The sequence below is a fragment of the Hirundo rustica genome, chromosome 3 (assembly GCF_015227805.2).
Source record: "Hirundo rustica isolate bHirRus1 chromosome 3, bHirRus1.pri.v3, whole genome shotgun sequence".
Classification (NCBI taxonomy): Eukaryota; Metazoa; Chordata; class Aves; order Passeriformes; family Hirundinidae; genus Hirundo; species Hirundo rustica.
Window position 1 is genome coordinate 14945317 of NC_053452.1, and position 27892 is coordinate 14973208.

The 27892-nt window shown below is 35.8% G+C and overlaps 1 protein-coding gene across 1 annotated transcript in view; it reads left to right on the forward strand.

Annotated features, from left to right (window-relative positions):
- Positions 1-27892, forward strand: part of NRXN1 (neurexin 1) — a 698461-nt gene that overhangs the window by 194491 nt on the left and 476078 nt on the right. The window contains 1 exon segment of the mRNA XM_058420099.1: positions 27354-27655. Coding sequence (XP_058276082.1) covers positions 27354-27655 — 302 coding nt within the window.

A 27892-nucleotide genomic window follows, 5' to 3' on the forward strand; every position in this document is an offset into this window, starting at 1 on the left:
CATTTATAGATTCAGCAATATTTCTTTATCAGAGCAGTGGACTTTTAGTGACAGTGGATTAAATCAATAACTTTTGTGCCTTCCCAAGGCCAGAGTTTAGAAACGTTCTTGAACAAAATCATTTATAAGCTGTTTAAATTTGTTTGTTCAGTAACTATTACCTGTCTTCATTTGGTTTTGTTGTTGAATGTTCTAATGATACACCTTCATTTTCTGTTTCATTCAAATGTAAATAAAATATGTTGTGAGCATGGAGAAACACCTATTGGGGAAACCTTTCCCTACTGTTTTGCTCTTGATGCGGCTGAAAAAAATCTCGAAACTATATGAAAACCACTCTCAAAGCACCAGACTACAGGCCATTTTTTAGAAACCATATGAAAGTGTTGCAATGTGTTAATTTGGTGTATATTGTATTTCAGTTGTATATTGGGTTCTGTAATGTTTCTTCTGTTCCCTGGAAACTGTATCACGTGGTTTGTCCCTGCTCCGCCCTGCCCATCCCCCACACTGGAATGTAACCCAACTCTGTTCCACTCCCACCTTTTCCCTGATTGGGTGGTGACTTGTCCCTGCCTCTAGCCCCTGCCCCCTGGGTAAAAGCACTGGGAGGAAGGAGGGCAGTCTTTTTGGATCAGGACGGGAACGAGGAAGGAGCTGGAGGGGCTCTGGACTAAATAAAGCCATAATTCTCCCTGAACAAAGAGCAGACTCTGCCTTTTGCCATCGATGGTCGTCTGTTCTCTCAAAAGAACCACTACATGAAAGTTTGTCAATACTTGTAATAAATCTGGAACTGTGGTTTCAGTTTCCTAAAGTTCTGCAGTGTTTTGAGGATTGGACAGAGAATTGTATATGCACTGATGATGAGGACATTTTTTGACATGGTAAATAACCTTTTCATGATATTATTATTTGTTCATGGTAAGGTGACTTTTTTTCTTTTTAAAGGCTGTTGCTAAGGGTGCTGGAATAATCTTACCTAAATATTAAGTACTGATGCTAGAGAAATATAGGGTTATATGTATGGCTCCATAAAAAAAGTAAGGATTCTTATCTGCCACTTTCTATTACAGCATCATAGATATTTTTGGATTAAGCTGGAGAGCTGAAATAATTGATTAAATTTCATGTTTACTATGAAGAATTTTAAATTAATTCATCTATACAGTAAGGTTCACCAAAAATTAAGGGAATAATTTTGGGGAGTAAATTCCTGTCCTTCTGAAATGAGAATTCCAGCGCCACAGCAATAATTCCTTTTAACATTTGAATACAACAGCAAGCTTGAGTCCTACCTAAAGCTTAGTTAGAATTGTTGGCATATTAATTGTCGTTGCCTTTAACTGTATGTTGTCTAAAAGAATATTTTTTTGCTCCTCCACTCAAATATTTTGTGTAGCAATAGAAAGAAACCATGTTCTTTGTCACTTAAATGGTCTTTCCATCCCACCTCCACTCATGTTTCAGCTCCATGACAGGTTTTAAGTAGTTAGAATTTGCTGAGCTTTGAGATCTCCTTCTCCAAACCACTTGGTGTAGAAACTGAGCAAATATGTTTAAACTTTCCTCAAAAGAAGAGGAGACAGCTTGAGTGTCTGAACTTTCCTCAAGAGAGTGTTCAAGAATCACTCACGATTACAGAGGTCCCAAAGGTAGACAATGTTCAGCAGTCACCATTCTTGTCTGTTGAGCTGAGACTTAGGGAGTAGAGATGGTTTTTTAATCTAGAGACTTTAATATCTCTGGGGATATACAATATGCACAATTTTGCATTGTTAGCTGCTATTAAATTTAATCCAGAGTTTAGTTCATGAATCAAAGACCATTTACAATCCCGAATGAAATAATTCATGGACAAGAGACAGAAGCCAAAGAATGAACTAGAATTCTGTTTGGCAAAATTTAATCATGCTAGATACATAAGAGATATTTCTTGGATGTTGAATTGCGCACAAAGCAACATGTGGTTGATTATAGTAGAGGTAACGTGCAACCTTTAGAGACTAACCTCAATTTTTTTTTTTTTTAATAAAAAGCAAAAATAAGTAGCTTCTGCTAAATAACAGAATAATTAGCATACCTTCAGGTTATCAGTCTCAAGCATAAGAATACTGGGATTGAGAGTACTAAAATACTTTCTCCTTAGTAAGTATTTCACAAAGAAAATTGTTTTATTGATAAAGGGACTTGTATTGCTGTACGATCATATGTGCATTCTAAGAGAAAAGAATATTCCTTTCATTTGTATATGCTAATATTTTACTGTTCCTGATCCAAATATTGTCTTGATGATCAGACTGAATATGTCCACCACAGTGCTGATAGGGTAGTCAGTCCATTCTCTCCGGCTGACCATTCAAAATTTCAGCATAGTTGGCAGCATATTCTGCTGTTGCAGATCATGTATCAATCTTATTTTACCTGTAGCCTCTTTCTGTGTTTTGCATTAAAATCTGAAAGCAGAAGGAACGATGCAGGTTCTTGGCTCTTCTTCCAGCGAACTTTGAAATTGTGCATGGTTGTTGCAAGATTCCTTAGCAGCTGGTAAGCACTAATTATACCTGAAAGCAAACAAGAATTTAAAGAATAGTTAAGGAAAAAGAATCAAAGATATTTGGTAGTCATGTGGAGAACGCAAGTCTATGTTTTTGTTAAAGTGTAAAGCTCAAACTGTGCAGTGGAAGTTTGTTAGTGTACAGTGGCTGGAGATTCAAAGCACATTCCTTTTGTTGGAAAGGTAGCTTCTGTGGTTAACTCCTTAGAGACTACACTAAGTAGTTTAACAAGCACATGGTAATAATGATCATGGTGACATAGAATAAAAATACCTTGTTAAGAAGCTTTCAAGTACAAGACAACTACAAATGCCAATTCATCAGCTAGAACTTCATTTACCTTATAGAATATATGTGTTCAGGAAGAAAGAGAAAATGTTCCTGATGTCTGTAGTTTAACTAGTAGGTTTGCATGCATTAAAAACTCTGCACTTGCAACTTCTTTCACTTAAATAAACGGAACTTAAGGTAAAATCTCTTACAATTTCTGGATGCCTTTTAGATAAGATGCATGTACCTAAAACTTTCCAGTTTCCAGTGTAAAGTTAGGCCTGATTCTGCTGACATTAAATGGGCACACTAACAGAAGCCTTGGGCCAAGATGATGACCTGAAAAATGTCCCAACTATTCATTAAAATATTTTTAGTAAGTTACTCTTTTGCCATCTACTACATTGTTGCTCTCCCATGGCAGTGCTGCTGACAGTTCCTTGAAAAATACAGTCATATATGACTTAGTGTCTGTGACCAAATCAGTATTTGGATTACTTTTTGGAAATACATGTTCTTGCTTATGGTGTAACTTTGAAATCCGAGATAGAAGATCTTATTTTGAATTCTTTGTCCCTGATGTCTTGTTTCATTTAGGTAGTAGAGAAGGCAGTCTTCAGTGAAGTGAGGTTTAGAGCTGATGTTTCTGCTAGTGAAATGTAAGTAATTTTTTCAAAAGTAGAGAATTGCATCTAAATAGAATACAACTAGATAGTTCTTTAGTTTGGGGTAGAAATGTGGACTTGTGTTTTATCAGAACTCTATGCCTTGTAACAGCTGCAAAGTGAGATTGCTACTGCATGTGACAGATACAGGCCAAAAACATGATGCTATGAAATTAAACTAAAGTGTGACCTGCAGGGTACTGGTCAGCTGAATTACCCACACTTTTATGAGATTCTAGAAGAAGGGAAGATTTTCATACTATGAAAGACTGCAATTATATTTACCTTTGTAAAGATTCTAAAGAAATCTTTAGATCTAAAGATCTAAAGAAAGGGTTATTTTCTTATCTCAAAAAAGATATGTAGAAATCCTTCATTTAGTGATTTGTAATAACTGTACTAGAGCTTTAAAGTGTTGTTTCGGGTTTTCTTTCTTAATTGATGTAAGCATGTGTTCTAAATTCAAACACAAAAAAGCAAATGCAAAAACTGACTTGTATGTATTGCAGCCATTGGCCAAATGAGAGAGCATGGTGCAGGGAGTTCAAACCACCTCAGTATTACGCAGTTTAAGACAAACCTGTCAACATCAGGCATATGTATGATCTCCTCCTCCCAGTCCTTCAAGAAAATGGCCTTGTACATGCAAATTTCCTTATGAAGCTGTTTCTGTATTAAGCAAATCACTGCATTAGTGTTTCAATTCGAGTTGTGACATGTGATCTTGCACCATGTCTCATCAGACCACAGTAACTGGGAACAGCTGCAAGTGAAAGTGACAGCCCCTGCCAGACCACAGCAATACAACAGTGTTATAACCTAGTAACCAGGACAATAATGTGTCAGGCTTGTTAGTCCTGGTGTGGGTTTTTTTGGTTTTTGGGGGCTTTTTGGAACGTTTTACCTCTGGTTTAATACAGAGTAAAACTGGTATGAAACACTAACAGTTCCAGACTAAAGCTAAAGTCTGATTTTGATATAAGCTGAGAAGCCTGATTTTCAGAATGATGACTAATTCTGCCCTCAAATTTTGTGCTTGCATTGTTGTTGCTCTGAATAGGCACTGGTGCTTAATAGAGCTAACTATTCTGTTCTAACTGGTATCATAACATCCTGTGTCATGGCCCCTCAAAAAATCACTGTCTTGTGATAAATGCATGCAACATGATCTTTGTTGTGACTGCAAACCAATTAAATCCAGATAGATGACTTACAGATGAGTAAAAAGGAAAAAAAAAAAAAAAAAAAGCCTTGGGCTTATGGTTGTTTTTGGAGGGTAAATCCTCAAACAAATTTGCTTGTTACAGGCTTAATCAGCTCTTGTGGCACTATTGCAAGGCTGCAGTGCCTTTGTGAGATAAGGTAACAGGCTGGAGGAAAGTGGGAAGAAGACAGAATGAAGTACCCTTACAGCATGTCTCAATTAGGAAAGTGAAGTCAAGAGGTGCAAGGATACTGAATGGGAGTGAAGAGCCTGCTGGGTTTAGCCACATGGAGAATAAGATGTTTTATACTTCTCTTGGGGTATTATGAAATCATGTGCTTTATGCCATCAATGCTGTTATTGTTTGTACTGTTGGAGTCCCCAGAAATCCTATTAATAGGGTTAATGAATTCATTCATTACTTAACGAGCCCCTTTTCTGCTATGCAAAAGGACAAATATCAGCCTCTTTGAGGTAGAGACATTTTTGCTATCATAAGTATGATAGAAGAAAATGAATAAATGGGATATGAAGCTGTGGTCTCAGTGCCCTGCATAACCATGGTCAACTTTAGGTCTGGTTTTACAGGAAGGTTGCTTGAAATGCCTTGAGCATCTCTTGATGACAACAAAGTTGGTAAAATAAGTTTTGGCAAATCTTGTAAATGACACGTCAAAACTTATTACCGTTTGCTGTCCTTTTAGAAAGTATTGATTTTATTGTGCCTATGCATCACTGTAAAGAAGATTTATCTGAAAAGAATGTCAAGATAATGATTATGCAAAAGACTCTCCTTGAGAGGAGGGTCAGTAATGAAAAAGTAAATGGGGTCTTTCAGGCTGTTTAGGGGGCAGGTTAGTCTCAATCACAGGTTCATACCACAAGAGATTTCAGCTCTGAGCAAATGGCTGCATTTTTAAGGTGTGTTTGATATTTACAACAGCAACAATAACAAAGGTTTTCCAAGTGTTTGTTAATTGTTATGCCTTTTCAACAGGAAAATGGATGTACAGTCCATAGATTACATTCATTAAACTTATGAAAGCAAACTTGTGGTTCAGCGAGGAGTCAGTCGGTGGAAGAAATATTGTCTGTAGCTGAAAACCATAGAAACAGATTAAATGTAGAGGCATTTCCTCCTCACTGTTTCTTGTATCAGTTGTGGTAGGACTGCGTTTGAACTCTTTCAGCTTTCTCAATATATTTTGAGCAAAACAATTGTTTAACAGTTTTCTGATTTATTTCTTTTTTCTAATTAGACCATACTCTGACTGCTGAATGTGCAGCTGAAGAGGATGAAAAGATCTCATTGCAGCCATGAATCTTTTTTTTTTTTTTTTTTTTTTTTTTTTTTTTGGTACTGTTTTAATTTTCCAAGCTCAGAAAGGTCAGGGTTATTCAGCTTCCACTTGGCCTCCTTCTCTGAACAAGTAATCCACATTTCAAACACATTACAAAGTCTGGCTCTGATAAGAGGCATTGAAGAGAGCAACAGAATTCCGTCACATTACTCTGACTTGACTGCGCCAATTACAGGACAGGCATGAACAAAAAGCAGTAAAGCTCTTGGGATGGAGGCTTTCCCATATGGATGTGTGCCTGGGCAAGTGCATTCTTGACTTTACAGTCTTCTTTGATAAGGGATCAAGAGCTATTATGTTCCTGTATACAGGCACAAAAGCAGAAATTTAAAGAAAAGTGATGTTATCGCCTTTTATTGTTGGGATTTAATTACAAGTCACCAAATCACAGATTGTGCTGAGTTGGAAGGGACCCACAAGGATCATGGAGCCCAGCTATTAGGCAGGACCACCCCTGAAAGTCAATTAAAAAGGCTCTGGTAGAGTTGAAATATGTGAGTGATGAAATATGAGATCCCTAGCAGGAAAGGATTGGTGGATGTGGTTTTAACACATGTGGGTTTGTTTTCTGTTTAGAAGGATTTTAGGGGTGGAGGGAGTGTATGAGTATTTCTTAGGGACTGCAGTTACAAGACAGATGTTAAGTGAGTATAGTTTTGATGAAGAATGCTTGCTGTTTGTTGGAACTTTTGGTGTCTCTGGCAACCAGATGGATCTTTACTCCTGAGCTGGGCCACATCTGTATGCAGTTATAAGAATTTAACAGGTTTGTTCGTTGCAAAGGTTGTTAAACCTTGCAAGTAGAGTGCACACAGCAACTGAAAAAGAGGGTTAACATTTTACTAGCATAAAACAGACAAGGAGTGATGGCATTGAATCTACTTGAGAAAAAAAAAAAAAAAAAATTAACTTGAACTTTCACTCTGAAAAGTATCAGATGTTAAATTTATAGATGTTTTCATTTTTTCTCCCATAATTTCTTAGGTATTCACTTATGGTAATGTTTTTTTTAGGTATGGAGATACAGTTGGGTCTCTGGGGAATTCATTCAGCTTTCTCTATTATTTAGTAATTTGAATTGGATATTAGAGTGAGGATTTTTTCTTTTTTTTGACTTGAATTGTTAAACTAGAAATGTGATGGACTATAATAAAAATTTTACTTTTTCTAATTATAAGATCTTGTAAGAGTGTTGTTTAATTCTTGGTTTACTGTTATGGTATACAAAAGCTACCTTAAAAGAGAAAATATAATAACATAAAAGGGGACTAAATCCTCAACAACCAAACTGACTTTGGAATTCTTACAAAATAAATGGTCTTGATACATAATTTTTTTCAGTAAACTCATGTTAGCTGAAGAAGAAAACAGGTTGTCATACTCTACGTCTGTTATTAAACATCCATCATTCTTGGTTAATAGTTTCAGTATCTGTTACTTCAGATTTTTTTTAAATGCTCTTTTGGAAGATTCTGCTGCAATTTCTGATCAACACATGTAGTCTGCAGATACTCATATAAGTATAGATCAGTCTACAGCCATTCACGAAAGAAATAGTGCGTAAAAAATATGAATTCACAGAGGACCTGTGAAGAGAACATTACTTTCCTGATGAAAAATGAAAGCAAGGGAGGAGAAATGAGGTTGAGGCATATGAGATTAAACCTCGCTCTTCTACTATATAGAAATTTGTCATTTATTATTAAGGCTCTAAGAACTTGCCAGAATTATTTCTTCATTAGAATGCCAGTCATACTTCAACCCTCTTTTTCTTTGTCCCCAAAAATGTTTAAGCGGCAATTAATTTTTGTGTAGTGTCTCAGCTTTTAAGCAAAGTACATATTTTACAAAGTACATTTTTTGTGATGTATATGGCCCTAGATAATGAATAATAAACATTATTTGCCTAAAAAGAAATCTACAGCTGCAGACAGAAGAAATACAGAATCAGTGTTATGGTGAAATATTTAATTTTACTCTTTTTTTTTTTTTCTCCCCCACAAAAAAGATTTGGAATTTATTGCGTTCTTTGAGTCAGCTGAGATACAGATGGAGCCAGTCAAATGTGGAACATGGCCAGCATTCCCAAAAGATGTTTCAGTGTTTTCAGTTTATTTTCTAGTCAATAATTTTCAGGGGGAAAAAAAGACTATAACATTGACAGTAGCGCCTTCCCTACAGAAAGCAGAGAGGATGGAATATTTCCATGTTGAATTAAAATGCAGACATTGCTGAGCAATGAAAACAAATTAAGACAAATTCAGTAACTTCATTTTAAAAGCAACAGTGAGCTTTAATTGTCATAAATTCAGAACTAATTAAAAACATGTTGACAAAAATTGGACCAACAGCTTGTCATTTTCAAATCTAAGTGAAATGTAAAGTGCCAAGAATAAATTACAGGGTTTGAATTCAGTTCTTAATTTTAGTGCATTTACTACATGTAGGATCTCTCTTGATCTTTTCGGGAGAAGACAGTAGAAAATATTAGAAAATATTGTTTTCATTTGACTAATATTTTACAAATAAGCTCTGAAGTTGATGTCTAAATGTTGAGAACTGGAAATATTTGTCAGTGACTGGGTCTAGATGGCTGATTCAGTCCTATTTTAACTCCATGCTGGGTGAGAACTAGGTGTGCCCTCTCTTCTCCTCTCTCACAAAATACGAGGAGGAAATAAAACTGAGGAAATGGGCTCTAACATGGAGTTCCAAGTGGTCCAGATGGGTGCCAAGTATGGATTATTAAATAAATAGAACCACAAGATGTGCTGTGGCACATAAATTGCCCCCCTCAGCATGTTCCCATCTGCTCTGATACTAACTAGGTGTAGTGTAAAAAGAAATACTAAAATCCCCAGGGGTTAACTATTTCAGGATTGATAAATTACCAAAACCTAGAATCATAGAATGGTTTGGGTTGGAAGGGACCTCAAAATTATCTAGTTCCAAGCCCTCTGTTATGGGCTGGGATGCTATCCACTAGACCAGGTTGCTCAAAGCTTCATCCAGGCTGACCCAGAACACTTCCAGGGACGGGGCATCCACAACTTGTCTGGACAACTTGTACCAGTGTCTCACCAAGCAAAAAATTCTTCTTAACATCTAATCTAAATATCTCTGTAGCTTAAACACATGCTCCCTTGTTCTATCACTATCTGGTTGTGTAAAAAGTCACTGTTCCTCTTTTTAATTTTTAATAAGCTCTCTTTAGGTACTCAAAGGTCCTGTAAGGTCTTCCTGATGTCTTCTCCAGACAGAACAACCCCATTTCTCTCACTGCTTTATTACTGCTTTCACAGTAGAGGTAATCCAGCCATCTGCATCTTTCTGGCTCTCCTCTGGACCCCCTCAAGAGGCATCCAGTGGGTCCTTGTGCTGAGGACCCAGAGCTGGCTGGATCACTCCAGGTGGAGTGATCTGCTCACAAGGGCAGAGTAGAGGGGCAGAAACACCTTGCTCAACCCGCTGGCTGCACCTTTTTTGATGCAGCCCGGAACAGCTGGCTTCATCATTGTATACTAGTTAAATTAACATGGTTCCTGAACGTAAGAAAAATATTATTCTAGAGAGTAGAGAGGATAAATCTTCGACCTTGAATCTTCAAAATATAAGCCTTTGTATGTGCAAAGTTTTGCTGCAACTCTTATATGACTGGAATGCCCTTGAAATTGGTATTTTGCATCTTTCTGCTCAGCAGGAAGATAAATCCACACTAAAATTCTGAATTAAATTCTACATTGATGTGCACACACTTAAAGCATGCTACAGGGTGAGTAACTGCAGAATTCAAGTTTTTGCTTAGGTAAGGTGGCGTGCTTGTGTGCCACTATATACTGCAAGCACTGGGTGCTACTGCTGGATAAGTCTGAAAAATCTTGAAACTAGGACCAAAAATACCATGGATTTTAAAAAAGTGTAGGCTGACCCAAACATTCTTTCATCTCTACACAACTTCAATGAAGGGCTTATGACAACATACTAGATGTCTCTTAAAATAAGGCCCTAAATTAATTAGTGAAGTGCTCTAGGGTCCACCCTAACACAAGGTGTGAATTTGCGAGGCCTGTATGTGGAGTGGGATGACTGATAGGATGTAGAGTAAAGGCTTGTTATTATTTTACTCTTTTAAAGAAATCAGTGGCAAGCATACAAGTGTGGGATTTTGTTATCTCAGCCAATTACTTGTTTATAATTGAAATTTCTTGAATGACTTTTCATGCTTTGGCATCCTGTAGCAAGACCTCAGAAAATGAGTAAGAACTATTTATACAACTACTAGAAATACACAGGAATAAAAGCATGTGTAGTGAAGGGCAGAATGAAGTTGTTCATGCCTTCTTTGCTGGTTAATGGTCTGGGTAAATCTCAGAGTAAGTTTAAGTGCCTAACCAAATTTCAGCCTGTCTTCCTTTCAAGGCACTCAATTGCTCAACAACTGCCCTGAACAGAGTAGAATAACACAATTTTTCAGCAATGAGGAATGGTTAAGAACTCAGTTCATTAGAATACCAGTTATGCTGAAATACACAATCCTGTGCAAAGGATGGAATTCCCATCTCCCTATCCTTAGGAATGCCAGTGGAAGTTTGGGGTCTGACTCTTGAGAACTGTGAGTATAATATTATCCAATTAATTAAGTTAATTATAGCTAATATAGAAATGTACAAATACTCTAGCAAACCTTACAAGATAAAATTAGAAATATGTGGGGCTTTTTTGTGTGTATTTATATATAGCGGTGTGTTCAACAATGTAAAAGAAGGGCTGTATTTTCACACACACCTCATGGCTTAGCTAGTTTTTTGCTAACTTGCTGTATTAAAGTTGTCAGACTCAGGCAAGAAATGAGTTGCTTCATTTGAGGTATAATGAATACTTTGCTTAAATTATCTTTTTTTCTGACAACACAATACTTAGCTGAGAAAATTTAGTACGACAAGGTTTGTGCAAGAACACATTTTCCAGTGTTCTCTTATGCAGCTTAGAGTAGTTGACCTTTAATTAACAAGCCTCTCAGTAGTGCACCTTACTACAAAAATAACACAGATGTATACTTCTAACATTTGTTCATAATAATCAACATTGAGTTTATGAGTTCTGTGTATTTAAAATAACCCTAAAAGATTTTCCAATATCTCTAACTGAATGTATTTTTTATATACCATAAAGGCCTTTAGCAGCAAGTCCTTAGTGACTTTTTGTTCTGTTACCATGGTAACTTTGAGTTTTCTTTAGCTGTGGAAAAAAATTTTCTTTTTTAGCAAGAAAAAAGTGTGTGGTTTTGAGTGAGAAGGATAAGTGGACATAGTTTAGCAGATGTGCTCGTATATTTTAGAAAATCTTTTTTAGAATACATTGTTTTTGTTGTTTTGGGGGGGGTTTGGGTTTTTTTTTTTTTGTTTAAGTACCTATAAAATTACTGAAAAGGAGAGGAAGCAACTAATTAAATGAAAATTTAGGAATTTCATATATATATATTTATATATATTTGTATGCAAATGGGAATTAGATTGCATTCATATAATTGATTAAAGTTCAAATGTTATCTTTGCAGTGTGATCCAGTTCAGATCTTGGAGAATTTAAAGACAAAAAAAAAAACACACCAACAAAAACCATAATGGTGTTTGTATTAGAGCTGTGCTTTATTAAGCCTCTTATTTTCATGTGAAGAATATAAGTGTAAGACTTGAGTAGAGTATAAAAGTGTAAGAATACCTTGAATGTGGGGTCTTCTGGTGGGAGAATGTTTAATATAATACAGGAAACTAATGTTCTTATGGGCACATTGCTTAAAAATATTTCAAAGATATACTTGAGTTATTCGTGGTCATTAGTATCAAGCACCTTTATTTACATCAACTTGAGAAAATATTGATAGAAGGATTCCTTTGTAGCTTTTTTTATTACTATTTGGAACAAATAGATTTATTTCTGGTAATTTGGAACTATCTTTGTTATGATTATCAATATGTTCGTAAGCAATTAAAATGTATAATCAAAAATGAGCATGGGATAAAATCCCTTCCTTGGTAGTATAAAGCCTGAAAGCTTTAATTAATTCCTGCTTGCCTTTATTATATTAAACCTTTTTTTAATATTCTCTTGATGAAAGCCAGATTGCTTCTAATTGCATCACAGGTGCTTTTGTGGTACTATAATAGAAAATACTCTGATTTAGCAAACCAAGGAAAAATAAGACTATATGATCTACCTCCAGCTCCATTGCTTGAAAAACGTTTGTGTAGTCAGCAAAGTTCCAGTGATTTTACCAGCATCTGCCAAGTTCACCTCATCAAGTTTCTCCATTTTTTTAATCTTCAAAACTATTTAAAGTATGAGTTTCATTTTTGTCAATCATTTTGCCAATGGAAAATAAGAAAAACATTGGCTGAGACAGGGGATAATTAAAAAAAAGAAACTAATAGGCATTTTTCCTTGGTGAATGATACAAAACTATATTTGCTGTGAGGGATAGCTGATCAGAAACACCTGCATTTTCTATTAAGGAAAAGGTCAAATCTTAATTTTCAGTGATTGATATTGTCATATATATAAGCCATCTGTATTTTGGGATTGGATATTATTGTTCAAATACAGTGTGGGGTGTACCTCATCCTATCCTGAAGTGGAAAAAAAAGACTTGTTGATTTTTTTTTTTTTTTCCCCCAATATTATCCTTTGATGGTAGAGAAGTATAGTTTGTTTGGGTTTTTTTTAATCTAATAAATGGCAGTCTTGCTTCAAAAGCCTTGAATTTGGGAATGATAATGTTTGGCTGAGACACGAGGTTTTGTTGCTACAAGGAGTCACACTTTCAGATTCTTTCTGAGGAACTAGATATCTACTTGAGAAAAAAGGCCCAAAATTAGGATTAGGTTTTAAAATTAGCTTTAGTGCGTAGCCTACACAGCCTAAATATTTGTACACAAAATACTTAGATGTAGCTAATACCTACATCTCACTTCAGAATAGATTTCATTAGCTTCTAGGATATAATAAATCCACTGGGCCCAATGCCTGAATTAACATAATAATTAAAGTTTCAGCACATTGTTGTAGGTCACAGTAAGAAAATGTTTAATCTTTCTGCATTCATCTGTGTACATTCAAGGCATTGGGAGGTCTACAGAGACTGAATTAAATTTAAGTGTATCACAAATGAGCAGGGTGTTTTAAGAAAAATGTGAAAAAGATTTAACTTTGTTGGGAGCTGTTCATAATTGGTTTTGTTCTGACAATAAAAGACACAGCAAAAATTGGGTCATTACTCAAGTTAGAGCTCAATTAATGAGAGAAAGCTGTGGGTGTATAGCAGCCAAAACAGAATTATTCTGTATCTGCCCACTTGAGGATTTGGGGTTGGTTTGGTTTGGTTCATAGATCATTGTCTGTGGTCAGATGTGCCTATAGGAAAAAAACAAGTGCTGGGCTGGAGTGAGTAAGCACAGGATGTAGTAGATCCTCTGAAAGCTACTCTACAAAATTAGTAGAGTGTAAAGAGAATGAAAATGTGCTTTTCCAAACATAATTTTAGGTTTGAAAAATTGATGATATTGTGAAGAAGATTTAATGTAATTTTATGAGTCCTGAGAGAAGTCAAGGAATATTAAAAGTTATCTTGTCCTGGCTCTACCCACTAGCCAGTGAGAAATATCTGGATGCTGATGATTGCACCACCAGAAATGGGTCAAGATGCAGCTCGTTTTGAAACCAACTGGAAAATCCATGGTAAATTTCTGAGTTTTAACAGAATCTCTAGCTGCCGTTTCCTTTTATTCTGAAACATTTCTTTGCTAATACAGGGGTAAATGGATTGGGTCATTTAATGGCTGATTTCCTGTGCTTGGCATCCACTTGACAAATGACCCACAACAGGATGGGTGAAGAAAAGTTCTGTCTGTTACTGTGTTTTGAGCAGCCAGGGCAGGCTGCTGTTCAGCCTTTTTTGTGCTTGTGCAAAAGCCCCAAAACTGTGGAAGATGAGGATAGAAAATAAAAATGGGGAGCATGAAGCTGCTTAAATTAGTCTGTTTCTTGTATGGCAGCAAGGAAAGTTGCTTATTAACTCAGTATTGGGGGAGTGGGGAAATAACTGTGAGGGAGGTAGCAGGAAAAACAAGAGCTGCGGGAGCTGCCCTTGAATACATCAGACATTCCTAATTTCATGGTTAACAGACTGATGAATGTTGCCTGCTTTTGCTTATGAGATGGAAATACTTCAGTGTGCATATTGTCTCTGTAGCCCCAGACTATACAAACAAATAATCCTTGAATAATAAAATAATCAAATAATCCTCCAGTTAAATTGTGTTTTGCCTCTAAACTTTGGTTTAGGAACCCAATGAACATGAACTCAGGTAGAAGTGAATTAAGAAAGAATGGACTGCTAGTCTGCAAATTTCTAATTTAATGAAAATTAAGCAGATTTCTTAATGATACACACACCTTTAATTTTAAACCATTTACATCTGTACCATTTCATTTGAGTATCGTGATATAATGTTACCTCAACAATGGAACTGATGGGTAGGATTCTAAAATACTTTAAACACAGCTTCCCATTAGGTTTGAATCCAAACCCTTAGGAAATCTGTAAGGTATAAGAGCTTTGGGGAGAAACAGAGATAATGATTAGAGCATGATTTCTTGACAGATGAAGTAATTCCCTTTCCTGAAAATTCAGAAAGGTTTAGATAATTTTTTGAACATAATAACTGACCTGGTGGTTCTGTGATGAATGCTAGTGTGTTTTGTCAAGAACTCTTCAATTTTAATTAATTTGAAAGTACTCAGAGTAGTAATCAAATAGCTTTGGAAATGTAATGCATGTATTCAGAATTGAATGTCTTGTGTATTGTGCATAAAGGGCTTTACTTATTTTCTCAGGGTGCTATAAAATGATGAGGGGCTTTAGAAAAACAAAACTATATTCAGCAATAAAAAAACCAGTAGGGCTGTAGAAGAAGGCTGAATTTAATAGCCTGTGTAACTCAGAGTGTAAGCATTTTCTGTATATTGAGCCTGTCACTCTGGCTACCAAATGATGGCATTTTCCTAATGTAATAAATGTAAAACCTAACCTGCCTCTGGGGCTGTGCATCTAAACAGCTGATGGGTAATTACAGGAGACCTATGAGGCACAGGTAGGAGAGAAAAAATGGAGGCTGCTGTGTTCAAATTATGATCTGAAGCCAACTTTTACTTTATACTGTAGAGGGATTTCTGCAGTATTTCTGTGTGAATAGTCATTCTGGTTGTAGTCCTTGCTCTTGATTGCTGTGTGGTTTAGTGTGGGGACCAGTAGTCATTCTCAAGCTATGCAGGAGTAACTCGCCTGTGGTTCCTGCTGTTGTTAACACAGGCTTCAGTGTAGCTTTTTTTCCACATTGGTTAGGAGATAAGAATTTGTGGAAAAGAGATGTCAGTTGCCAAAACATTTGGTGAAGGATACAGGCTCCATTGCTTTTTTCCCTGCCCTCTCCAGTCTGTGGCTTAGTGCAGCACCAGCAACAGTAGTGAACACAGTCTTAGTGCTTCGACATGAGAACCTCACACTCTGCATACAGATTAGATTCTTGAAAGAGTACCCAAACCTGAAATTTATTTAATATGCTTGTCAGTAGTGTGTCACAGCTTTTCTCTTTTGATTATTCTTTGTAAGATATGTTAAATTATTTTTTCAGTTGTGTTTTTTCTGTAAGTGTTTTTTGGATGATTATGGTCTTGTTTCTATTTTGTATCTGTAGGGCAGAAGGGTGTAAATAATGCTAAGCCCCTATGCAGTAATAATAAATATTGAAATATTTTAAGCAGTTATTTTAGACAAGTTCCTGGAGAGATGAAATTACTTCTTAATATCTAATGTTTGTAAAATGAGGTGGTATATCTGACAGTGTCACTCCTTCTATCTCCATCTTTTTTCTACTCTTTCCATTACCTGAGAAATGAGATGTTAAGTTTTATGTTAGATCCATGCAATGATGCAAATATGTCACATTATCTATGACACTCTAAGTATCTCATTTTCTTAGACATATTTATTGCATAAAGAGCAGGATAAAGTACCAGCAGTGCAAATGTGCTGTGTTCAGTGGAATTTACCGGCAGAGATCTTGGCCCAGTCATGACAGCAAATTCCTCTAAAATATCAATACAGTACTAGAGTCCAATTATTTTTATATTCTGCTAATCTTCTTTTGCTTTTACAGTGTTCCTGCAGGCTTCTATAAAAAGACTTTTGGTAATCTCAGTAGGGAGGCCTCCTTATCAAGCAGTTTCAAAGACTTATGACTTCTGAAAAAATAAGGAGGTAATACTGAATTAACCGAGAAGGGGCTAGTCAACCTTGAAAAACTAAATGTGACGCATACATAATACTGATTATTTTGCTGCTTGCAGAAGTTTTCTTGGATTTTCACAGATTTGATAAGACTTGGAGAGAGTCAGAAATCTTCTATATTTTTAAAATACATGCCTAAAATAGTCCTTTAAATATAAATCTAGATATAGCTCTTTTTATATATTCATAGTTGAAAATAAATCAGTGCACATATAGTTTTAAAGCTGTGGTCAGGCCAAGAAACCTTCTTATCAATTTTGTAAAGTCTAATTTAAAAGAAAAATTGGTATCAAGAGTAGATCTTGAAAGCCTTATTTTGTCATAGCTTACTGGAACTATATTAGGACGCTATTAAACTCTCTTTAAGAGCGAATGTTGCCAAGCACTGGAATTTATTGAAAAAAATAAGAAGTGCTGTGGAGAAGGACTTGGGGGTCCTGGTGAACAACAAGCTATCCCTGAGCCAGTGGTATGTCCTTGTGGCAAAGGAGGCCAGTGATGTCCAGGCTGCATTAGGAAGAGCAGTGCCAACAAGTCAAGGGAAGTGATCCCGCCTCTCTGCTGAGGCCTGGTGAGGCGCATCTGGGGTGCTGCGTCCAGTTCTGGGCTCCTCAGGATAAGAGAGACATGGACCTGCTGGAGCAGGTCCAGCGGAGGGCTACAAAGATGATGTAGGGACTGGAGAACCTCTCTTATGGGGAAAGGCTGAGGGAGCTGGGGCTGTTCAGCCTCCAGAAGAAAGGACTGAGAGGGGACCTCATCAGTGTCTCTGAGGGATGATGTCAGAGGATGGACCAGGCTCCACTCAATAGGACAAGAGGCAATGGGCAGGATCTGGTGCACAAGAAGTTCTGCCTGAACATGAGGAAGAACTTTGCTGTGCTGTTACCTGTAAGCTGGGATGGGTTGCTTAGAGAAAGAGTGGAATCTCCCTTGCTGGGGAGATTCCAGAACCATGTGGACACAAGCTTGTGCTGTGTGCCCTGGGATGACCCTGCTTGTGCAGGGAGACCAGACCAAATGCCCCACTTCAGTCCTTTCCAGCTTGACCTATCCTGTGATTCTGTGAAGTGATAGCAAGAATTATCTTGTTTATAAACTAACAGTTGCTACTTGAAACACGTTAAGGTAGCCATCAAATTTCTTTGAATTGTATTCTCCTTTATTTATGGGTGCAAGTGTTAGAGAATCATGGAAAAAGGTGTGAGGGAATGGGTTTCAGAGCTTTAATATTTCATTGTTGTCTTGATATGTGTTTAAGAAGCTTTTCCATGCTATAGACTTGGAAAGTCTGTAAGCAGGCTTGTTTCATGAAGTGGCTTTGTAGTGGCAACGACTTAATTCAGCAACGACTTAATTCAGCAACACTTTTTTCTTAAAACTCTTTGTTATGTATCTGCTACTAGTCCTTTTAAACTTGATGTAAATTGCATTGATAGCTATCAGTGATTATTAGCAAAAAACCCTTATGTATTCTATTTACAGTCAGATAAATCAGATTTTGAGACTGCCACATGTGAAATTATCATCTGAATATCTCCGGTTGTTATTTACACAAAAACCCTGGTGTTATATTTGGTCATAAGCTCTTGCTTACATGGACAGTTCTCTTTCTTCAGTATCTCCCATGTTCTGAAATACTATGACCTAAATTGTGATTGGGGGTAGGAAGAAGAAGGAGTATGAAAAACAATGTCAAGCCATTACAAAAAAATGGAGTTTTGCAATTTTCTTTACTGTCTTGGAAAGCGAGTGTTAATTTAAGAACAAACGGTGCCAGAAAAGCAAAAAATAGCTACAATACATCGGTATAGAATATCATGTCACACTTCTGTAGATTTCATGAAGCTTTATTGTCTTTTCCAGAATAAAATGTGTTAAATTAGTTTGAATTCAATTTTCCTTTTTCCCTAGCCTTAAAACCCTACTTTTATATTTTCTTTTATCCGACTGCTGCATACAAAATACAAATAGAGGTGTGAGGGGGTTTTTATTATCATTAGGTCTTATTCTGGTCCTCAGATGTGATTGGGGATTTCCAGTGACTGCTGATTTGTGAGAACACTGATCAGCATACGGCTTAGCCAACCTTTGCCTTCCAGCAGGAATTGCAGTGCAATAAGAAAGGTCTCTGAAGGAGACAAACTAAGATGCAGGGAAGAAGAGAGTGGAGGGCAGCATTGAAACAACAGGAAAAAAAAAAACCTGAAAGTAATAGGTCAAAACATTTCTAGGAAGATTTGTCTCAGTCTCCAGAGATGGTAGCAGCACTATCATAATCATCAAGGTTTCTATGTATTGGAGAGTCCTTTTGAGTCTTTCATCTGAATTTTTAAATAATCATTTCCTGGTTCTGGATTTGCCCTAGAATATTTCTCCCCATACATATGCAGGTTGTTGCAGTTCTGTGTAAATACCTGCGGGTATTTCTCTGTAAAATACAGACAGGTCAGCTGCTTTTATTGCCCCGACCTTGACCATAATCCCTGTTATACAAATAGTTAATATTTTTTTTCAATTTGCCTTCATTTTAAAATACACATTTATTTATTTAACTGTGGACACATAGTTGTTTCTTTTTTCCAGAGCAGAATGTTGTCTGTTCCTGACCCAATCCACTAAAGATCTGTGCTGTAGTCATCAATTAAATGTTTCTGTTGTCCTGAGTGCTTTGTCCATAAATTACATTCATAAAGGTAAAATATCATTAGTCATTGTAGTGTTCATTAATCAATTTAACATTTGGAGGAAGGTTATCTGAATTTTTAACGACGTTTATTAGATATTAGAGTTCAATAACAATTATTCTCACCAATTTAAATTGCTCTAAATGAAAATTCTTCTACCTTTATCGTTTTTTTGGAAGAAAAAAACTGTTTCCAAAAAAATTATATTGAATTTCTTATAACTCTTACTTTAGTTTTTAATGATAACATTTCTGATCCTGTAGCTTATTTGAACACCTGACCTAGGTACTGATGGTGGCTGAAAGTAATTCTGGGGTGCCAATAGAAATCTCAAATGTATCACAAGACGGCATATTTATCCTGATACTACTTCTTATATGCAGCCTTTTGTTAAAAGATACAGTTTTGGCTGATTATTTTCCACGTGAAAATGAATTGAGATAATGAAGCTCAAAGAGTATTTTTGACTAATGGTCTGCCTGTCTTTGAGAAGTTTTGAGCTTCTTCTATATCCAGAATTAATCAATAAAAAAGAGTTATTTTACTCTTTGTAGCTGACATAGTAATTCCTTTCACTTCATTTGAAGAGGCAGGGTTGCCTCTTCAAAGATACATTAGGCATGGCTTGTTTAAATTAAATATTTCTAGTATAGCAACAAGCCATTAGCACATTTCTGCTCATTATTTTGAACAGCAGATTTCTTCAGCTGAGAGTTCAGCTTCTCAGATCCCTTTTGTTACTGTAGGATCCTTTCATAGAATATATTCCTCGTATGCTCAGTAACTCGGAAAGATATTTTTTTGCTCTGTATGAGCAAAATTGAAAAATTGAAAATATGAAAAGTTTTTCTTAAATGAGAGTATCCTCAACAGACTGGAAGATGTAATAAACCAACTGTTTTCATATTAACTTTCCCATGTTTATCGGAAGACCAAGAGTTATAAATAGCTTCTTCCAAACAAATTTTGAAGACATAGATCCAACTGACTTTACCCAAATATTTTTATGTTAGACATTCCTTCAATGACACAATCTTAGGCAGAGGCAGGGAAAAAAAAAAAAAAAAAAAAAAAAAAAAAAAAAAAAAAAAAAAGTGACAATTTTGTCAATCCCCTCTGGAAGGTGTTTTGTTTTACTTTTTCAAAACCATGGTGTATCTCTTTTTACTGAGTCAAACACTACTTATTCCTATAGTACCTGAGAAAACTGCAAAACTGGTTTTATAGCAGTGGCTCATCATGTACATAATACCATTGCAGTGGCATTCCCCCTGCATCTCTGGAAAGCTTATAGCTGCAACGGGTGTCTTTTAACAGGAGTTAATTAGGACTAGAAAATTGCTTGTTGTTTTTTATTGCATCTAAACCCCAGGACATGCTGCACTAATCCTCTGGTGCTGTGTGGTGCCATAAGAGAGGTATTCAGCTGATGTCTCAGAAGTTTCTTATTAGCTTTGAAACTGTTCCTTATCAGATCATTTAACTTGTTAACTCTTTCTACACATAAAATGTGTTAGTTGGGGATTATTTTCTTCCTTGTTCTTTCCTTTGAAATGTGTGTTTAAGTATAACACCAACAAAGTATAAACAATTTTTCTTTCTTCTCCTATTCCGTATTTTTACTTAGGACAATGAAAAATTACTGCAACTCCTTTGGGAAATGCTCAGCAAGGAGTAAGGTGTTACTACTTCATCCAAAAAGCAGTACAGAAAATGCATTTTTATCTAGGACGGAGTTTGTTTTCAATTTTTGCCAGAATAACTACATTTGTTTTTTGTGCAGCTCTCTTCTGTAAGATACAAGCAGAAGAGACCTGGCCCCGGATGCAGAGGAAGAATTTACCTGTTTCGTCACTCAAAATAAATTAGCTCTAAACCTTGCATTTACACAGGTTATATACTTATGGGAAGTAAAATTAAAAATCCTATTTTTTCCTATCATAACATCAGTTTTTCTACCAGTTCTGTAAGCAATCTGATACCGAAAGTGATTCTGATCCTTTGAAAGCTAGAAATCCACATTTTGCAGTTTAGCTGTAAAGTCAGTGGGAACCTTGTGGCCTGGAAAAGGCCTTTTCAAAGTTGTCCAGCACAGTTTTTAGCTTGGTGCAGAAACTGAAGCTTGTATTTATTTGTTGGTATAATTCTGCTTGGGTTTCCCAACTTCTTACCAAAATTCAAAAATTAGTTTTAAGACAACAGTAATGTTGAGTAAAAGTAGTTTCTCCTGTGAGTGTAGAAGTGATGTGGGAGTATTTGACATTTTGCAGTTTATTCTTAGTTTAACAAGAATGCTTTTAAAAAATCATTATTTCACACTTTGGAGTTTTGAGCAATTTTTTGAGGCATCATCACTGTGATATAAAGTGGAGGGCATTGTAATCTGCTTATTAATGATACAACTGCTAATGAGAAAAAAAGTTATCTTCTTTTCACCTTCTAGCTATTTAGTATTTAATGTGCACTAAGGTGGCACCATTCCTGAAAACTTCTGCTTGCTTTCCTCTCCCTCCCCACTTGCAAATCTGCTTTTGAAGTGCATACTCTGTGTGATTAAATAAAAGGACATGAAAATTAGTGAGGAAATTGCATGGTGTAGCCATTTTAGTTATGAATTTAAATGGCTGTTTAGCAAAATGGAATGATTTATCACTTATCTAGTGTTCCCTGCAAGTCATTTATCAAGAGTAACAACTATCATAATTGTATTCCAATCTGCAATGGTGGGAAGGGGTCAGAGGCTCATACTTCTTGTGATTGGCTACTGATTTAAGGATTGTGTGTGAAACAAAGCAGGAGCTGGAAAACTTTCCCAAGTTTCTTTGCATCATGATATTATACCTGACTTTGTATCAGTTATGCTGGTAATTTTTTCTCAGCAGGTAGAATTTTTCTTTGCACCTCATTTTACTGTGATGGATACTAGTTTTACTTTTCTGTTGTAGTGCAGACTGTGATGCCCAAGATTACAGGTGCATTGTGTTTTGAGTGGAAACATTTTCTGCTAGAAAAAGGCTTGGATTGTCCCTGCTTTTTTGCCTTTTTTTTTTTTTTTTTTTTTTTTTTTTTTTTTTTTCCCCCAAAAGGATAATTTAAAACAATAACAAGAAGCCCTTGAGCAGTTCTCAGTCCTTCAGAATAAATATCTTATGGTCTTAAATAACTTCTCTGGTTTTGTTCTCATGTTAGGCTAGTCATAATTACCTCATAATGAAATTATTCCCTCACAAAGGGAAGGGACACAGAAATCTGTACTTACTGGAGAGGGAAGGGAGCATTAAAGAAAAGGAAATCAACAGGTAGATATTTCCCAGCTATGGATTTGGAATCATGAATCTGATTTTTTTTCTCCAAATTTCTTCCTTGGAATCTACTATGGAGACTTCTTTTGAGGGTGAGGAATATAGTTTCTGGAAAGGAAAAGAAAGATTGTGAAAATGAAAGGAAGCATGGAAGATTTTTCTGTTAAAAAAAGTTATTCTCGAGAGATAGGAACAGAACACTGCTAGTGTATAACAACAGCAGTTCTTAAAATTAAAAGAATTAACTCAACCCTAAGTAATAAAGCAGAGCCTTTGCATTCTCTCAGAATGAATTTCTTTGGCTTTATCATAACTTCATCATTTTTGCTGGTTTCATACTTAAGTCTTATTTTTTTTTAGACAGTATTATTTTGGTTTCTTCTTTGAGTTCCTGTGTTTTATTTCTAGATGCAATCTGGTCATCCTTTATTATGTGATTGGGAAACAAAAAATTGTTAAATTCAGTATAACATTTGGAGAACTCCTTTATAATCTTCGTAATTTTTCAGCTTAAGATCCAGTGAGTGACGTATTAATGGAAGGGTAAAGGCTGGCTTCCTAAAAGACCAGTGTGCTGTGAAACCTTGTACATGATGCATCCTGAGACCATTCCTGGTTCAATAGTGCACACCTCATGTGGAGAGTATTCCCTTTGTATGGAATGGCAAGCCATTAGTTTGCTATTACTGCAAAGTGTGCCTCAGAAGTAGCAGTTCAGGCTGTCTGGTTTTATTGTGTCAGTCATTCTTGTTAATGGCTTTGTCTACATGCTGTTTTACTGTAGTTTTCCTAAGCTGCATTACTTTCTCAGAAAGACCTTATAAGTTGATGGTGTAGCGGATAAATGCTTGAATTTTAAATTGTTGTGAAATGGAGCACTGAACAGTACATCTGGGAACATACTAGACTCTGGTTTGGCATAATTTATTTATTCAGAATACATTTAATGTTTTGAAGATTGTAGAGAAGTAGCTTGGCTGTTAGAAGTAGAATATCAGTGGTGTCAGCTTATTTTCTCTTTGTCAGTAATTGTTTTGGCAGACAGATAAATTGACAGCACTCTACCAGATTTTGCTACGTAATACTTGATGGGTTTGTCACATGAGTTGTTGGGGTTTAGTTAATAAACTTTTGTGTTCTTTTTATGTAAAGGAACATTGCAGCTATCAATAAACAAATTTCATTTACTCTTGCTACAATTTTATTTCTCTTGTCTATGGTTCCATTATTGTTACCACCTAGTAAGATCGAAGCATCTAGTCCTAGTATGTTATTTAAATCAGGTATGATCAAATTATTATGTATACAGCCAGACCTAGTTTGTGATGGAATATTGCCAGTGAGATGGGTGGACATGCTGTAAAGTTAAGCATAGTGCTTGCATAGGCCTGTAAAATCTGCTAAGGCCAATGGAAGTATTGCTTCCATATGCATTATCGGAGTAAGGATTAAATGAATTCCAAAGAATTGAATATTAAAACTGTTGTTCACTTCAATAGGGCAAAGAAACAGGTGCAGCAACAAGTGCTTTAATAGAGCACTTCTCTTGTTTGAATCCTTTCTGTGACACAGACTGTGATACTCTATATTTGCACATCTCCTGTAATTCTGGATTTTCATTGCCATAATATACAACAATTTACAGTGCTCAAAATTCAGAATAAAAACACATTATACTCCTTTATGTTGTTCGTATTATCTTGTGCTTTTCTATGCAGGTAATTACATTTTAATCATTAAATGAAGTGCAACACTTCATACTGGCTAGAATGACTGCCATGCATTTTTAATGGTTTTTCTAAGTGTCATTAAGTGATAATTTGAAAAAAAAATAAACAAACAACCAGCAGTTTACACAACTGGTTATTAATTAAGCCTGTTTTAATTTGCTTAAAGGATCAACAAAAATTGTGGTATAAAATATCACAACAAATTGAGTGGGTGTTTTACGTAAAACATTTGAATGTTTATAATAGATTTTTTTTTTTTTTTTTTTTTTTTTTTTTTTTTTTTTTTTTTTTTTTTTTTTTTTACTGTCCATTCTGAATATATACAGGGTTGATTACCAATATTGTTTAGTGGCCTTTCTGTCCTGCACTGAAACATTTTGACTAATGTGCCTTCTGCTCTGTATGTGCTAAAAAGCCTGGTTTTCAGTGACATAGCACAAAAAGATTTGTAACCTGATTTCTTCTTCTTGGTTATTAAGAATCTTTGCTAGCCTGTAGCAACCCTGTGGGTGTTTTACCTCCTATCTTCCCATTTCAGAGCTGGGCAAAGCAAGGCAGATTTGGAGTTGCAGTGCCAAATCGTTTTCCAAATATCAAAACCAGATTGAGGGCAAATATGCCTGAGGTTTCATCCAAATGATCATAAGAGGGAAGTTTAATTTTTTGTAAGGAATGAATCACTCTGAAGACTGGAGAAATGTGGAGCTATTTTATTGGTATTCCCTCCCCTGCTTCAAATAATTTATGCAATATTTGCAGTTTGGCCAAACTAGAATATTGTCATAGAAGATGATGTTTGAATTCATGGCATGGAAACAGTGTAAAAATAGCAAATAATAGGTATTTTTTGTTTGTCAAGTGAGCAGGAAAGATAGGTAGGAAAAGCATGCAATTAGTGTCTTTATCCACAGTTCAGGTTTTTTCACCAAAATGTTTCCTCTGAAGTAAAATGGTGTGCTCAGATTTAGTTTTTTGTTTTCAAATGAAATTCAGTTTTTAAACAAGTGAATGCTAGTTTGATAAGTAATTTATTAAAAAAATTAATTTGGTGATATTGAGTACCATGGACTGTATTATTGAAGCTAAAAGAAATGAAAGAGGGTTCAAAAAGTAACAGTGAATTCTGCCTGGGTATTGCTTGAATAATTACTCATTCTTTTCTTGGATGAACTGCTTGCTTGTTCAGGTCTTTGTTTAGGAATAAATTTTTTTAAAAGGGCCTGGCATGTATTTAAGTTCCAAACAATTTTGTGTCTGTGTGAATGATCTGGTTTTACAGAAGCAGTTTAGAGTGAATAATGTATGTACATAAATATATTTTGCATGTTGATTCATTTATGTCCTTCAGTTTTTTTGTGGTACAGTCATTAAATACCTGGGACAAAACTACAAATGAGATTTACTGTGAACATAATTTTAACTATTGTGCAGCAGTTGCTGCATCTGTTTTATCATCTCTCCATTGTAGGTGTTTATGCTGCTTTAATATTCCTGTGCAGCAAGCACCCATAGCAAATAAATTTGCTCTTGAGCATTTTATGCTTTTATTAAATATTCATTAGATGAGATGCAGGCTGCTGCTTTGAGTGCATTGAAACCTCAGAAAATTCATTGTTTGTGAATCCTTAATGCACCATGAGCACCTCCTCCCCTGAAATGTGTCAGGGTCCAGGATGTGTTGCTATCAGTTGCAATACAGCTAAATCATGCTTTGAGCTGTAAAGAGAGTATGATTGATAAACAGTCATTTTGGGTTTTTTTACATGGTAGTCTAGAATGGCTGCTGCCACCAAAAAAAAACCCCCAACCCCCCCCCCCCCCCCCAAAAAAAAAAAAAACAAAAAAACCCACCAAAAACCAAAACAAACAAAAACCACCCCCCAAAAATCCAAACAAACAAACAAAAAAAAACCACAAAAAAAACCACCCCAAGATGAAACAAAAACCCACCAAGAATTCAAGAATTCTGCATCAAATCTGAGAGAAAGCACTTCAAGTAAACACAGGCTTATAACTTCTAATGTTCTTATTACAAAGCAAAGTTAAAGCAAAATGCAATTATTACCTGGTGACTTATTTGAAGTATTTTGCATTAGTCTCTGAACTTAGCCTGTTATCTAAAGAGAAGCATTTTGAATGTGCAGGATGAAAGTTAGTTTAGATGCTACAACCAAAGACAAATACACCCAGAGACTTCTCAAAAAAACTGTGTCATCACACCTGTTTTTTGCATGTTCTGTCATTCACTGGTCTCTTAAATTCACACTGTTATTCCTTTTGTCTATATATTTATGAATATGTTTTGGGTTTGTTCTGATGGTATCACACTGATATGTGCAGCTCTGTCCTGGAGACTGAGTTTATTCCCAAGAAAGATGAAATTTGACATCCTCAAATTTTCGCACCTTCATATTTACACTGTATATAACCTGCAGGCTTTCATTGAGATTTTATTAACTTATTACTAGCTAAACAGATAATTTTTCCCTTTTATAGCTCTAAATTCCATACACCTCTAGTGTAAGGTCAGTGTACATTTTCACATATAAGATTTTAGGGGAATCGTAATGTCTATATATGTTATACTTGCTTTTCTGAGATTGAAAGCTCAGCTATTTGTGTTTCACCGTCAGGATAAACTAAGAAAAATAACCTGCATGACACATGCTAGCTAGCAAAAGTACATCCCAGGGAAAAAAAAAAAAAAAATCATTTACTGATTCATATTAACTTGCTCTCTGGCACAGCCTTAAGGTAGGTTCCTAAATGAGTGCTTTGTAGCTTTAGTTTATTCAACACCTTAGGCAGAGCTACTGGAATTATCTAGGTAATTGATTCTTTTTTATGTGTCATAATTTTAGTGAGAGTTGTGGAGGGAAAGATCTGTGTTTTGACTAGAATAATGCTTTGGTCTGTACATTCACCTGAATGTTATCTATTTAGATGTATTTCATATCAGATTGCTTAAATAGCATTAATACAATTGCTGGTGCAGTTTATTTTGAGTTTAATCATGTACATGAAAATTCTGTTAGAAAATAGTTAAAATTATGTTCATGGTAAATCTCATTTATCTCTTTCCTTCATGGATTTTAAGTGTTTTAAATGAATTATTTTTTGATGCAGTGCTTACACTAATAATGTTAAATTAGCTATGAAAATAATTCATGCAAGTTGCCTTTAATTAAGTGCCAGCAATTTATTTGTTTGTTTCTCTCCTTTTGTTTGCCAGGAAAAGAAGAATATATTGCGACATTCAAGGGATCAGAATACTTCTGCTATGATTTATCTCAGAACCCCATACAGAGTAGCAGTGATGAAATAACTCTGTCATTTAAAACACTTCAGAGGAACGGACTGATGCTTCACACAGGAAAATCAGCTGATTATGTCAATCTTGCACTGAAAAATGGAGCTGTCTCCTTGGTCATTAATTTGGGCTCAGGGGCCTTTGAAGCACTGGTGGAACCTGTGAATGGGAAATTTAATGACAATGCCTGGCATGATGTGAAAGTAACCAGGAATCTGCGTCAGGTAACAGTACAATGGATACAAGAATAACTGACTTTGTTATGAGTAAATGCTTGATGATTTGAAAATTGCATATTGGATGTTTAGCAGGCATTTGGTTAGTTTTTTATTTGCACAAGGAAGGATATTCCTGCCACACTTGAGCAGGGGCATATCTAGAAAGTAGTAGGGCAAGCAGCTGTCTGAGACAGTACCAGTGAGAGGTTTTTCAAGACTTTAGGTATCGCCCAGTGTTTGGCC